A 16,314-nucleotide genomic window follows, 5' to 3' on the forward strand; every position below is an offset into this window, starting at 1 on the left:
AGGGGTCCACGAATTATCAGAAAGTTTCTCATTGTCTACCATGCCCTTCTCAAGCCGTTTATTCTTAAGCGAGCTGAGAGCATACTCCAGCCGACCCTTTGAGTGGGTGCAGAGCGTCCCCATGACCATATCCCTTTCAATAGCTACATGAGGTCCGACATTTTCCTCGTCCTGGCCTGTTGGAACTGTGAGTTGATGAAAGTAGCCCCTGGTGCAGGTATTACAAAGTCCATTGTGGAACATGAACTGCTGTCTAAATCTTTTCTTATCGATATATTTGTGAGCTGATTTCTCATTTTTGTAAAAAGAAAAATGTATGATTGTCAGCTGTGTCTCTGAACGGAACGTATTAATTGGTTCTAACGTTCTAAGGTTTATTGGATGAAGACAGTGGATGATACTGATTAAAAAATCACGTGTATTTTGAGAACGAAGATAGGTTGTTGCTCGCATAATTGGATGAGACTTTTATATTGGTGAATAAATGGTTATACAATTATGGGATTTACTCTCAATTGTTTTCAGCTTTACCTGAACATCATGATACCTAGTTACTTTGCACTGTTAGAGAAGAGTTAATGAGTCTGCATCCAACTGGAGCGCTATAAATTGTGGGTTTTTCGGGATGTATTATCTATGATTGCTCCTTTCTTGTTGTGTTCCAGCGATTGGCCTTAATCTCTAGCAGAAATGTTCTGTAGCAGTACTGCACACAGATGATGCCAGTACAATTGGCGCAATTCAATCCTAGAAATCAATAGCATAGCATATCGTGTTACAGAGAGAGTGAAATCAAAGTTCACAGCTAATCGGTTGTGTAAGTACTGCAACGAGGCATTGTATGACGATGTTGCGTAGGCCAGAAGGTACAAAAGAATATAAAATAGAAGTATTTGTAGATGACTGATGTGGACTTAGCGGCTAGTACCGTTCTGCAGTAATATCCCTCATTAAGAGCTTCTGGCAGCTCTCTGAAGTCCGCTCACTGATCATTCAAAAATTACAATAAATTGCGTATCAGCTGAAACTTCAAAGATATCATTACGTCAAGTGTGTTAAAGACGTTATTTCGTAGTGTGCTGTAGTGTTATCACAGACGCTTGTTAATTCTCTGTTTTTTGTTTTTGTTTTACAGTTCTCTGGTTTGGCTCTCGAGGTGTTCGAACTTGTGTGTGTGTGTGTGTGTGTGTGTTTATATTAAATGTTTTTAATTAGATATTCGTACTAAAATTACAAGACGCGGAAACTTATAAGGATCAGAGACAGAAAATGTGCGCTCACACCTCTGCTGACGCACTATACTTCAAATTAAAAGGATAAGTCTATATATTATAATTTATTTAGTAATCAGTATAATTTGGGGTTACATACAAGTTTTGTATAATAATATTTATAGTATTAGAACTTATAACAACAATTACAGATATATAATCACGTGTTAATGAGACCACAAATTTTCCCAACACAGCATGTGCATAAAAATATTAGCATATCAACAACAACAAGCATATCGTCATTTCACACAAATAACAACGAACAGAATAAACTCGTTCACCGATGTAGAATAGACGTTAAATTACAAAAGAAAGCTATATGACTTGCATAGAGGCTACAGAATTACAATTCTCTTCCGTTGTGTTCCTTGAAGGACTGTATAACTGTACAGGTAACCATTAAAGTCACTAAGTCGTCTGGAGAGCTAGAAAGTACATCACGACGGTCTTTTCAGTGCTGTCCGGCGTATGGTGCTAGACTTGAGTTTAAAATGATAAATTGAACTATGATGTCACTATATTTGCAAAATTTTGTAACACCCCCCATGAGAAACATGGTTGGTCGTGGAACATGGTATCAATGCTGACATTAGGTGCAGTTTGATGAGTTGTGATTTACTTGCAAGTTTCGTTTGATGTTTGCAAATTGTTGGAAAATAACAGTGTTCAAAAACGTAAAGAGCTTTGAATCAGACAAATTTCAATTGTTTTATAGGAATAGTAAAGTTAGACGTAGAATTCTGGGCTGCTAGTTTCCGTGATTTGTTTCTTGCTTGTGTATGTCGTTTGAAATTCAGTAGCAGAAGACACATTTTACTCCTTCGCTTTATTATACAGGTGTAATTATTAGAAGGATATTTACTATAAAATAACGCAAGAACTGCAGGGGACTAGAAAGGAATCCCAGTTGCCATTAATTTATTATGTATACACCCTACCCGTCTGGTTGAAACTCTACATAAATACCTTAACTTCAGCAAATAAACATTTGTACATTTGAATGTCATTTGCATACGGTTCGCGATTGCTGAACGCTTTTATCCATGACACACACGAAATGTCTTATGAATTGAACAAGGGAGCTATAAAAGTAGTAACCTGAATTTACTGAACGATTATAGGCAGTTTGTTGCTTGAAACAACGGTATTTCGATTTACTGAGTACAGTATTTTGTTGTTACTGTTAAGATATACAGCTGTGTGTCACGAATGATATATTCTGCCACGTGCTTTGAACAAATAAGCCGGAAATTTATTTTTCCGCTTCATAACAAATCGCTTGTTGCAGACACAATGCTCCTAAAACAACACGCTACACTTTTCGGTAAATTTTTACTCGTCTCCCGAAAATATATGGCCATATCGTTTAATAATCTCTCGCTTAGTTAAACTTTTATTCATAAAAATAATCTGTCACTAAGATACGGACAAACTATCGGTTTTGAATTTGTTTAGGTTAACTACAGTGCACTAGGCTCGTGAGGGACATTCATCCAGAATCGGTACTGAGGGAAAACCTCTGTCAACACTATCAACTCCGCCAAAACTTATTGTTTTTCGCAGTTCCATATAATGCCTATAATCCTTTGGTTCACTGTGTGTGAACACTGTAATGAAAGAAATGAAATGACAATGTCTGTACTTATAGGCCACATTTGATTTCAATTCCCGTTCACATAAATCGAAAAAAGGGATTGTTTGAAAAGTGTCACTGGAAACTTCGTGTGTTCACGTATAGAGCAGCTGAATGACATTAGTTCTCAGAACATATTTAAGTATGTGAAATACGCACGTATTCTTTCCTGTGGTCTCCTGTTACAGAAACTTGATTCATTTAGACGATGTTGATTTTAAAAGAAAAATAAACGATTCACTTATACCTGAAATCCTTATGATGTGATTGATATGAATGTCGGTATTATTAAATAAAAGTTGAGTCGGTAGTGTAATCATAAGCAGGACGAAATAATTTATTGTCAACTGTTTGTCCTTTGTTGACCACTTCACTATTGAACTGCTTAGTCTAGAACGCGACAGCTTTACTTGTAGAATTTGTTAATGTTTTCAAGTGTCTTGTGTGACGATGTCGAAATACAGAGGAGCTACTGGCAACTATTGTTAAACTCCAAAACTGTCTTCAATTGCGCAGGCAGCAGAAAGATTCACAGACAAATACAGAGGTGTTAACAACACTTGAGAAGGTAATTGGAGTAGAAAGACTGCTCGAAAACAGTGCTGGTTGAATAAATGCACGGGAACACTCGTACGTTGTTGTTTCCCTATTCCTTGTTTTATTTGCTCACTTATTGGTTTATCTTTGGTAACTGGCTGTAAACTAACATAATGAAACACCAAACACACTACAACGGAAGTTAGTGTTCCCAGTCTATGACTATCATAGAAGTTCTAAGTAACTACACCATCTCAGCAGCAATGAATGGCTGCAAGCGGCTTCCACGCAGTGAAGTGGCGAACAGCTGCCTGTCCTTAAACATAAGTTTAGGCAGCGCCACACAGTTCGTAAACATCCGAAGAAATTATTATGTAACCTCATAAGCTACCTAATAAACCTTTATTTTGGAACTAGCCATAGCTCAGTCGTACTGTAGACGCCAATAATAATTATTTGTATGGCAAAATCACAACAATTTAAATATGAAATTACCTCTTGTGGTCATCATCGGCCATCTTCATGTCATAAGGCGGATGTAGTGGTTCGCTCCATGCTCTGCGGACACCACATAAAAATTGTGTATGTTGCAAGATGATGGTGAAATAGACTGAAACTGGCAGCAAAGAAAGATCTCTTCGCAAATAATGAAGTATATTGCTGATTAATTGTCTTCTTTTATTTACTAATGACGATAATCCCGAAAGTATTTCACAATAGAGTAAGCAGTTTCGATCAGCCAGTATTCGTCATCGGACGAAAAGCACTCTCAGGAAGCAGTGACGTATCGTTGCCCTTTGATTTGCGAACTCAATTATTTCAATTCGACAAAGCAATTGAAACAATGTCAGTGCTGTCAGTATCTGCTCTCAGTCTGATAAAGATTACTGGATGGTCCAAACCCGTTACTGCAACAGGAAAGGCTTTCGTGATTGTTGCCACAAGAGAATGAAAGAAGATGGAGGTTTGCTTGCTGGCAGCTGACAGTGTTATGTAAAAACTACTGTGTTGGGCTTGCGCTCCCAAGACGTATTATGGGAAGACTAAGCGTGGTTCAGTGTCCGCCGGAGACGCCGACGCGGTAGTCGGTGCCCTCGAGGTGTCGGCGCGTCCACTCCTCGAAGCGCTCGGCCAGCTCGGGCGTCATCTCAGCGCGCCAGCCGCCCGCCTCGCCGCGGCGCACGAAGCGCAGCTGCCCGTCGCGGTCGTCCATCTGGTTGCGGCGGATCTCCTCTTGCACGTACTTCTCGTTGTTGACGGCCGGGTTGTCCTTCATGCTGCTGAAGCTCAGGTGCTGCGCCAGCTGCTCCACCTGCTGCTCGCTCAGGTGGCGGTCCAGGAAGCGCGCCGTGCGGCGAATCACCCCGGGCAGATCCTGCGAGCAGAACAGTGGATCTGTGCAGTGACTGGCAGTAGAGGTGACACACGTAGAATAATTTAATTTTACTATAGGCCCCTCTCGACCTAAGGATATGCTAAAAAGGAGAGCTCTAGTGAATGAAGAGAGAAGAACATCATGATGCTCAGAATAGAACAGGCATACAGACCACAAGCAAACGAATTTGCCATGTGATCATTCTTCTCTGGCAGAAACTGTGTAAGTAGGCTGTTTAGGTTTTTATGTTGGTAACGTCACGTAGCGCTCTGTATGAAAATCACTGTTTGTACTGTGTGCAGTCTGTGGCTGGTTGGCATTGTTAGAATATTCGCTATTGTAGTGTTGGGCAGTTGGACGTGAACAGCGCGTAGCGTTGCGCAGTTGGAGGTGAGCCGCCAGCAGAGGCGGATGTGAGGAGAGAGATGGCAGAATTTTGAGAGCCGACGATCTGGACGTGTGTCCATCAGAAGGAGTAAATTTGTAATATTGGATATCATGGACTGATGTATATATTATGACTTTTGAACACTATTATGGTAAATACATTGTTTGCTCTCTATCAAAATCTTTCATTTGCTAACTATGCCTATCAGAAATTAATGCCTTCAGTAGTTAGAATCTTGTATTTAGCTGGCAGTATTGGCGCTCGCTGTATTGCAGTAGTTCGACTAACGAAGATTTTTGTGAGGTAAGTGATTCATGAAAGGTATAGGTTATTGTTAGTCAGGGCCATTCTTTTGTAGGGATTATAGAAAGTCAGATTGCGTTGCGCTAAAAATATTGTGTGTCAGTTTAGTGTTGATCAGAATAAGTAGAGGGCGAAATGTCTAAGTACGTTCAGTTCTGCTCAGCTGTTTGAAAACCAAATAACGTAAGAGGTTTATCAGGACAGTCATTCATAAATTTTCCAAAGGGGACGTTTCAACTGTAGGATGATATCCCTACAGTAAGAATATCACACAGTTTCCTCCCGAACAATAAGCAAACCCAGTGAATGAAGCAACTGCTCCATCGACAGGACTGACATATTTCTCTATCGATCATGGCTCTAACACCACCTACTGTTATCGAATCAGGAGAGGAACACCTCCGAGTGTGCTTCTGGAGATGAAGGCAGGTCAGAACAGACTATCTGGATACATCCGCTATACGCAGATGAAGTTGACAATGACCAGCACCAACTAAATTAGTATGGAAGACGTGACATCAGGGAGAAAACATGACACATTCTGGGTAATACCGCCGACACCATTGCAAGAATGGTTTGGGTAGAGCCACATGTTCTCTATCAGCATCGATTTGATTGCTATAGGTCGCACCGGAAGACCGAGGTGCAACACAGAGAAGACATTCGAGGTCACCAGTTACTGCAGACTGATAGCTAACAGGCCATTCGAGAGAAGAAAGACAGAAATTTTAAGACAACAGCATCGCAGTCATACGTCCCAAGTCTCGCCACCCGAGGATCCATGATCGGAATGACGTGGGTAGGCATGCCAGAAACAAGGGCGCTTCTTCAGAATAGTAGAGTAGTCTCCTGCACTCAGGGAGCTAGCAGACAACGGCAGAGACAGATTCCACCAAGAAACTGGCAGGACGTTCCCACGGACCGAGTAGCGATGGAGTGTTTTCTGGAATCTGACACACAAATAACTTGTTACTGCTAATTTGAAATTGTTTATTAATAATTTGTAGTCAACAGAGGTGTCAGACATTAGTAAAATTACTGTGTTTCAATATCAGCCGCAACTGTAGTTCTGTGGTAGTATGTCCAGTTTTGCAGTAAAGATAGCTATGATTAGTGCAAGTAGTACTATGTTAGCTGTTGAAAAAAAATGTTGTTTGCCAAAGTTTTCTTTTACAAACCGGTTTTCGGTTATTACTTGATGATCAGATACAAAGATAAATACGTGTTACTGTAAAATTTTTGTACGCTCAAAGATTTTAAACTAGTGCAGCCGCTGAGTACCTAAGTTCCTTTCCAATTATGGTAATTATTAGTGTTCGTTTTAAACTAAAATGAGAGAAATTAGTTGAGTGAAAATGCAATGAATAACTATTGGAGTTAGATAAAATAAGTGACACGTTAAATAACGATCAATGTGCCGGATTACAACAGTTGTTCTGGAGAAGATAATAAATCGAACAGTAAACTTTGGTGACAAGTCCCAAATGCGTGGCTCAACAAAATAATGTTGTCTTTAACGGATATAATACTATAAATATGTAAGATATACTGAGATGAAGCAGGTAAGTGAAAAAGCCATGATTACAGAAAGTAAAAGCTTTTTAACACAGCAACTGGACTACAGTAGATGGAAGACAGGAAAAGCGGGACTTATGAGGATGAGGGAAGGGTTATTTACGATATCGTCTAACTACTATTATGGGTAGTATCTGCAGTTGCAAGCTGTGCATAAGTGAACTCTGATTATTCAGTACTAAGCTAATGAGCATATGTTCATTAACTACCATCATTTCAAGCTAGTTCATTAACCTCCATTTATTGGTATAATGTAGGACTTCATGTTGTACCTTGTAACTACGGCCTTTTTTAAAGAGGTGGTCTGCAAAAGTAGAGTCTTCTTTACTAAGTTTTCAAACGGTTGTATATTGCCCTGTCAGACTGACCTAGACAGAACTGGCCAGAATCCAAGTGACTCTATATATTCTAATCTTTTTCAAAGCTGAAGTTTTGTCTTTACCATGGGGCAAAAAGTTACCAATACTATTGTGCACATAAAATTATGTTTTAATTTCCTGGGTTTAAGCTTTCTGACCACATTCAGGGAAATGTTTCCTAAAAATGATTTCGTGCACCATTTATTGACGTCTTCAGGTGGTGGTTCGAGAAAATGTTCAAGAGAAGAGGAGACTTCTCGTTTCTGTTTTTTTAGCCATTATGGAGTCCACCATGTCAGGAGGGTAGCCACTGTCAGGTGCTATTTCACTGTCGTTAATTGGGGTTGTGTAGAAGACGATATGACATCGAATAAGAGGCACCATTTTTGTAGGTCACTGGAGTGTTGAGAATCGTCATGTATTACAACATATGGAGTGGTATGTTTCCTGTAAATTTTGAAAGTATGAACGTGACCATTAATATCTATGAAATTATATTGAAATCATAACTTTGTAGCTGCTTAGAGGCGTTGATAAATATCAATGGGGACAGGTGGAAATGTGTGCCCCGACCTCGACTCGAACCCGGGATCTCCTGCTTCCATGGCAGACGCTCTATCCGACTGAGCCACAGAGGATAGTGTGACTGCAGGGACTTACCTCTGGCACGCTCCCCGTGAGACCCATATTTCCAACTTATTGTCCACACAATACATCTGTAGTGCCCCTGCCCACTATACTCATTACCCGCGGCAGTCAATCTACTGAATCCCGTAAGAGTTTAGGCAACGAGAGTGCATCGCACTACAGTTGATCATTGGCCGGTAAGCCTCAAAAATGGTTCAAATGGCTGTGAGCACTATGGGACTCAACTGCTGTGGTCATAAGTCCCCTAGAACTTAGAACTACTTAAACCTAACTAACCTAAGGACATCACACACATCCATGCCCGAGGCAGGATTCGAACCTGCGACCGTAGCGGTCCTGCGGTTCCAGACTGTAGCGCCTTTAACCGCTCGGCCACTTCGGCCGGCCGGTAAGCCTCATATGTATGAATATGAATATGATGGAAATGTGGGTCTCACGGGGAGCTTGCCAGAAATAAGTCCCTGCAGTCGCATCATCCTCTGTGTCCTCGATGGTTCAGTCAGACAGAGCATCTGTATGGAAGCAGGAGATCCCGGATTCGAGTCGCGGTCGGGGCACACATTTTCAACTGTCCCCGTTGATATTTATCAACGCCTGTAAGCAGCTGCAAAGGTCTCATTTCAGTGTAATTTCATTCTTTGAGAGCTGCAAGATCACCAATGGTATCTATTCTATCGGACACCATATTAATATCCATAGTTAGATCTAGATAATACACGGAGCTATCCCCAAACTCTATTGAGCATCTCTTACTTATCTGTAATATTGACTCTCTTAAAGGCAAGGTTATTTTCTTCAGCCAGTCATTTGGAATATTTATCCAAAGTTTATTGTTCAATCCATTTTATTTCAACACAATAGTTTTAATTTGTTAAATAGTTCATTATAAAGGTGTGAAATATTTTGTCTCAATTTAATATTGCTTCATAGAATTTTCAGTGAAGTAATTTCACTAGTTTCAGTCCTAAATCGAGCAATAACGATTGAAATCCTTGGAAACGAACTGTGTCTAAACTATGGACGACAGGATAAAATATAAGAATAAAATAATAAACAGATGAGTAACTACCAGACTGTCAAAGCAGTAAATGAAGTTATGGCGCGATGTTGATGCATTAGGCGGAACATTATGAGCTAGAAGGGCAACTGGTCGGCTTGATAAGAGTCGAAATGTCATTGCTGGTGTAAGAACGATGGAACTGGAGGAACAGAAACCAGCGGGAAATTATGTACTTGCAAATAACCCCCAGAAAGAAGCAGAACAGAACTGCAAGATTTGTAAACATCTCGTTTGTTGACCTGTGAACATGTCATGGCTGCTCAGAATTACGGAACCGGCGTAGCACTACTACTGTTTTCTTCCACTGAGATTAATTACTATCGAATTATTCATTTAATGTCGACATAATCTCTAGAGTTTTATACAGTCCTTTGATATACCAGATACTGAAGCTGCAATACACTGTACGGTAGTTTCTTAGAGGCAGTTAAGCAGTGCTATGTCCCGTAGGGATGGGTGATGGCCAGAAAAGGACGGTGTTGTGGGTCTTTACACAGTTGCAAGTTATAGTTGCCTCTTGTGGATATGTGGTGCTGATATTCCTGATATCAGGTGTGACATGTTCCGGGCTCCCTACCAGTCTTCATAATGATACGTTCGTCGTGATAGCCTCGTTTTGTTGTGTAAGTCTTCTCAGGTGGTCCTGTGCAGCACCATCCGACTACTTCCTCTTCTATGCAAACGTTTTCATCTCAGGGTAATAATCAAAAAGAACGTCCTCAGTTATTTGTTGGTTACTCTCAAATTTCGTCCTCTCCAGCACTTTTTGCCTTTTTCAGCTCCTTCTAGCACCATACCCTGGCGTCTTAACACATGTCCTATCATCTTCCCCTAATCTACACTGTATTTTGTACATGTATCTTTCCTCACCGATTCTCGAGGGCACCTCCTCAATTGTTAATTTATTGGGCCAAATATGATTCCGCGCCCTTGTGTAACACGGTATCTCAACCGCTTCTATTTCAATCATTTCTGGTTTTCCGGCAGTCCATGCTTCACTTCCAAACAATGCTGGGCTCCGGACGTACATTTTCGGACATGTTGAATACTGGTAGACTTCCATAATAAGGAATGTCCTCTTTGGCTGTGCTCACCTACTTCTTTTGCTTGAATGCTTCTTGAGTCCTGTATCTCGTCTTTTTGCTTGCAATGTAGCATACTTCCAACACTTCATCTTTTCCTCGGACCACAGTTTAAATATTTTTATTGAAAATTGTATTTCTGCCGCCCTCATGACTGTCGTCTTTCTTTGGACTACTTTCAATCCATATTCCACCACATTTAGATTATTCTTTCCATTCAGATACTATAATTCCCGATCGAATTCACAGAGCATAGCGGTCGCCATCGAATCTTACAACTGATACGTATTATTTCTTGTATTTAATCGAAGTGCTGAAACTTAGTTCAATTTCTGTCATCTCTTCTTCGATATACTATTATACAGTAGCGGAGAAAGATTGCAAACCTCCCTTATGTCCTCTTGAACCTGAGCTGTTCTATCTGGGTCTTCTACCCTTATAGTTCCATAAAAGTGCTTTTACACATTCCTTACTACCTGTCATGACGTGTCGCATGCATCTATTTTCACACCATATGGGCAAGGCCCTTTTTTACCATAATGCAATAAAAAAGTACTATCGGGATCAGAGTGTGGCAATCACATACTATAAAACATATTTCCTGTATATTCTCAATAAAGGATGGACTCTAACATTTCTGTAATCAGATTGAAGTGTTAGAAAAGTTTATATCCTATTATTTAGTACGAAAGTACTTCTCAAAGCACTGTGGTAGGCAGACAAACATGACAAGTGGTATACTATATAATTCATTTCGAACATCAGTGAGTTGCACATGTCGCTGTTTGTTTTATCTACATCACTGTGAGACTGTATGGGCATCTTAATTACGATTGAGGCTGTCAAAATTCTCATCGCAGTATTAAAATTCCACTGACTGTTTTTGATCTGTGGACTGTAAATCAACTTTGGCCCTGTTGATCGTGGTGAATAATTAACCAGTATACCTCGCCATTTATAATACTATGGATATGGCACCTTTCTTCTTTTTGGCAAAACACATGGGTTCTACCTCGATTCAGCAGAATGACATCATATGGAAGGTACTGCAAGTCAGCTAACTAATGATGTGCTGCTACACAAGGACACGTATCCAGCATGCAAAGAGCAGTATTCAGCATACTGACATTGGAGAAGACGCTGCCCAGCGCCTCAGTCAGAGTTGTGACACTTTACTGTGTTGACACGACTTCTGGAGGAGTTAGTAATACAGGAAAGCCATGGCAATTTTCATGATTTCACAATGATTACGCCCAGCGGCTCCCGTATTTTATGACTTAGAGGTCAAGAATGATGCAGTTTGAGAAACCCTAGTAGTCTGGCTTGTATAAGTACTGGATAATTTAGGCTCTCAGTGTCAGTCAGGCTCAGTATGCTCAGTTGTGCTGCTAGTCATGAGAAGAGACCCATATCGACGTGCAGTTCAAGGGGAACCACAAAGCCATCATTATCAATTGTCAAAAAATGCAGTCATTGCCCGAGGAGAGACTGAACGCTGTCGGCTAGGCGCCTTCATGTTGTTGGGCCACCTGCTGCGTGAATACCATCTGCTGAACGACGCCTTCTTTGTGAGCTATGGATTAGAGTTTGGGCTGCCTAGTTGCCAGCCGTCCTGTCCAAGTGGGTTCAGTGTCGCTGTTCATTGCCCAGGTAAAGTGTACACTGTTGCTGTCCATCACCCAGTGAGGACACAAACCACTGTCATGAGCTACGTTGGAGCGTGAAATTAGACCCCAAGTGACCCAGTATGCTTCCCACTGAGATGCGTCAGGAGACCAGCAGCCATAGCTACTTTCCACTGTTCACTGCTGGCAGCCACCACAACCTCATTTCAGCAGCGGTTCAGAAGAAATTTTTGCGAACTGCTTTCAGTTTCGTTACTGTCATTAGACGTTTGATTTTCTTTCTGTGTTAGTATTTTGTTATATTCTCATTTGTTGTTGATTAATACTGTCAATAATAGTAGTTACTTCCCTTGTAGAGCAAGTTTGTGATAATTGTAGTCAGTTTTTAACATCTTCTTATTGTAGTAGCGGAACTTAGATAAAGTTGTTTTCTTGTTTCAATAATTGTAAAATTTTACCATGAGTGAGAAGTGTGGGCTTTGCCGTAGGTTCGTGAGTAGTGGATTGCGGTGTGAGACTTGTTCGAAGTATTTTCACTGGGGGGAATGCAGTGGGGAAGCCAGTGGGCATTCTGGTGAGATCCTCTCCTGGAACTGCAGGTTATGTAGCAAGAGTAAGTTGATAGAGGAGCAGGAGCGTAAGATCTGTGCCCTTCAGGTGCAGTTGAAAAACGCACAGGAGGAGCTAGATAGGATGAGGAGGGAGAAGGGGGTTGGGGAATGGGAGCTGGCTGTTGGCAAGAGATCTGCTAGGAGAAGGAGATTTTCAGATAGTTTTACTATTGGTGTTTGTAATAGATATGACCAACTGTCAGAGTCTAGTGGAGAGGAATCTCTAGTAGCTGCAGATGTAGGAAGTATGCAGCAGACCTCAGCAGTTACGGTGGCTAGGACAGTTGCAAAGTCTAAGAGAAAGAAGAAGGTTCTGCTGTTAGGTAGTTCTCATGGTAGAGGTGTAGGCCAGCAGTTGCAGGAAGTTTTGGGGAGTGAGTACCAGGTCACCAGCACTGTGAAGCCTCATGCAGGATTGGCTCAGGTGACTTTTAACATAGGGGGGTTATGTAGGGATTTTACTAAAGAGGATCAGGTAGTGATTGTGGGTGGGGCTGGTAATAGTATTGATAGGGATGGGGAGTATGACATAGATGGTGACCTGTAAAAGATAGCCACTCAGACTGGCAACACGAATGTGCATTTCGTGGAACTGTTTCAGCGTCACGATCGGCCTCATCTTAATACAGCCGTCAGGCGTAATAACATGAGACTTGGGGGTGCGCTGATGACAGAAGGCATGAGTCACATCTCAGTGGTGTCGGTGGAGTCTATCAGTAGGATGGGTTTCACTAGACATGGCCTGCACCTCAACAGGTATGGGAAGGGGAGGTTGGCAAAACTTATAGGTGACAGCATAGGTGGGGGTGGTGGGATCACTCATGGGAAAATTCCGGTAGTTGTGGGTGTTAGAGCTGTACCTTTTTTAGATTGAAGTCAGCTGATAGGTATTCTTGCTTAAGGGAAGTCTCTCTAACAAAGAAACCACTTTCTACAAAGCTTGGGTATCCGATTAATGAGGGAATTAGTATATTTCATCAAAATATACAAGGTATTAGAGATAAAGTTAGTGAACTGCTTATAGATGTTGACTCTGAAATTATTGGTATATCTGAACACTTCTTAAATAAGGAGATAATTCAGAGGCTTCCTTTACCAGGATACAGGTTGGCTGGCAGCTTTTCGAGGAGCTCTTTGCGGTGTGGGGGAGTAGCCATGTATGTGATAAACGGTATCCCATTTCAGTCAATTGATGTTTCAAAGTACTGCACTGAAAAGGTGTTTGAATGTTGTGCAGGTGTGGTTAAATTTAGTGGAGCTAGACTTCTTACTGCTGTTCTTTATAGATCCCCAGACTCCGATTTCACAACATTTTTGCTAAAGCTAGAGGAGGTTCTTGGTTCACTTTATAGGAAATACAAAAAGTTAGTTATATGTGGTGACTTCAATATTAATTGTATAAGTGATTGTGCAAGGAAAAGGATGCTGGTAGACCTCCTTAATTCATATAATCTTATGCAAACCGTATTCTTTCCTACGAGAGTGCAAGGGAACAGTAAAACAACCATAGACAATATTTTTGTTCATTCGTCATTATTAGAAGGGCATTCTGTTAGCAAAAAGGTGAATGGCCTTTCAGATCATGATGCACAAATTTTAAGTCTAAAAGATTTTTGTGCTGCAACACATGTTAAATATAGTTACCAACTTTTTAGGAAAGCTGATCCAGTAGCTGTACAGACTTTTGTACACCTTATCAAGGAACAAGAGTGGCAAGATGTTTATAGTGCTGATACAGTAGACGATAAATATAATGCCTTCCTCAAGACTTTTCTCGTGCTCTTTGAAAGTTGCTTTCCGTTAGAACGTTCGAAACAGGGTACTAGCACAAACAGGCAGCCTGGGTGGCTGACTAAAGGGATAAGAATATCTTGTAGAACAAAGTGGCAATTATATCAAAACGTTAGAAACAGTCAAAATCTAAATGCAGCAGCCCATTACAAACAGTATTGTAAGGTGCTTAAAAAAGTTATTAGGAAGGCAAAAAGTATGTGGTATGCAGATAGAATAGCTAAGTCTCAGGGTAAAATTAAAACCATATGGTCAGTCGTAAAGGAAGTGGCTGGTCTGCAGAGACAGGTCGAGAATATAGAATCAGTGCGTAGTGGGGATGTCCGTGTTACTGATAAGTCGCATATATGTACAGTACTTAATAATCACTTTCTGAATATAGCAGGTGAACTAAATAGAAACCTAGTCCCAACAGGGAATCATATAGCGCTCTTAGAAAAAAGTGTTCCGAGACTGTTACCTGAAATGCTCCTCCATGATACTAACAAGAGGGAGATTGAGTTAATAATTAAATCACTAAAGACCAAGAACTCTCATGGATATGACGGGGTATCTAGCAGAATACTGAAGTATTGTTCCACGTATGTTAGCTCAGTACTTAGCCATATCTGTAACTTTTCCTTTAGGAGTGGTCGGTTTCCTGACCGATTAAAGTACTCGGTAGTGAAGCCACTTTATAAAAAGGGAGACAGGGATAATGTTGACAATTATAGACCTATTTCTATGCCATCGGTGTTTGCTAAAGTTATCGAGAGGGTTGTATATACAAGGTTACTGCAGCATTTAAATTCACATAATTTGCTGTCAAATGTACAGTTTGGTTTTAGAAATGGCTTAACAACTGAAAATGCTATAGTCTCTTTTCTCTGTGAGGTTTTGGACGGATTAAATAAAAGGTTGCGAACGTTAGGTGTTTTCTTTGATTTAACGAAGGCTTTTGACTGTGTTGACCACAAAATATTACTGCAGAAGTTGGAACACTATGGAGTAAGGGGAGTAGCTTACAATTGGTTCGCCTCCTACTTTAAGAACAGAAAGCAGAAGGTAATTCTCCGCAATATTGAGAGTGGTAATGATGTTCAGTCCCAATGGGGCACTGTTAAATGGGGCGTTCCCCAAGGGTCGGTGCTGGGGCCACTGCTGTTTCTTATTTATGTAAATGATATGCCTTCTAGTATTACAGGTGATTCAAAAATATTTCTGTTTGTTGATGACACCACCTTGGTTGTGAAGGATCTTGTGTGTAATATTGAAACATTATCAAATAATGTAGTTCATGATATAAGTTCGTGGCTTGTGGAAAATAATTTGATGCTAAATCACAGTAAGACTCAGTTTTTACAGTTTCTAACCCACAATTCAACAAGAACTGACATTTTAATCAGACAGAATGGGCATGTTATAAGCGAGACGGAACAGTTCAAGTTCCTAGGCATACGGATAGATAGTAAGCTGTTGTGGAAAGCCCATGTTCAGGATCTTGTTCAGAAACTGAATGCCGCTTTATTTACCATTAGAACAGTATCTGAAATAAGTGACATTTCAACACGAAAAGTAGTATACTTCGCATATTTTCATACGCTTATGTCATATGGTATTATTTTTTGGGGTAATTCTTCTGATTCAAAAAGGGTATTTTTGGCTCAAAAACGGGCTGTTCGAGCTATGTATGGTGTAAGTTCGAAAACCTCTTGTCGACCCCTATTCAATAGTCTGGGAATTTTGACATTGCCCTCACAGTACGTATTTTCTTTAATGTCGTTTGTTGTTAACAATATTAGCTTATTCCCAAGAGTTAGCAGCTTTCACTCAGTTAATACTAGGCAGAAATCAAATCTGCATGTGGAATGCACTTCCTTGACTCTTGTGCAGAAAGGAGTGCAGTATTCTGCTGCATCCATTTTCAATAAGCTACCACAAGAACTCAAAAATCTTAGCAGTAGCCCAAACACTTTTAAGTCTAAACTGAAGAGTTTCCTCATGGCTCACTCCTTCTATTCTGTCGAGGAGCTCCTGGAAGAGCTAAAAAATTAAGCAAATTCCAGTGTTACAT

The 16,314-nt window shown here is 40.6% G+C and overlaps 1 protein-coding gene across 1 annotated transcript in view; it reads right to left on the bottom strand.

Moving 5' to 3' along the window:
• Nucleotides 1-1,356: 1,356 nt before the first annotated feature.
• LOC124787719 (luciferin sulfotransferase-like) overlaps nt 1,357-16,314 on the bottom strand; it is a 313,245-nt gene continuing 298,287 nt past the window's right edge. The window contains exon 7 of the mRNA XM_047254564.1: nt 1,357-4,819. Coding sequence (XP_047110520.1) covers nt 4,499-4,819 — 321 coding nt within the window. The 3' untranslated portion in view covers nt 1,357-4,498. The remainder of the gene's footprint in view (nt 4,820-16,314) is intronic.

The sequence above is a fragment of the Schistocerca piceifrons genome, chromosome 3, assembly GCF_021461385.2.
Source record: "Schistocerca piceifrons isolate TAMUIC-IGC-003096 chromosome 3, iqSchPice1.1, whole genome shotgun sequence".
Classification (NCBI taxonomy): Eukaryota; Metazoa; Arthropoda; class Insecta; order Orthoptera; family Acrididae; genus Schistocerca; species Schistocerca piceifrons.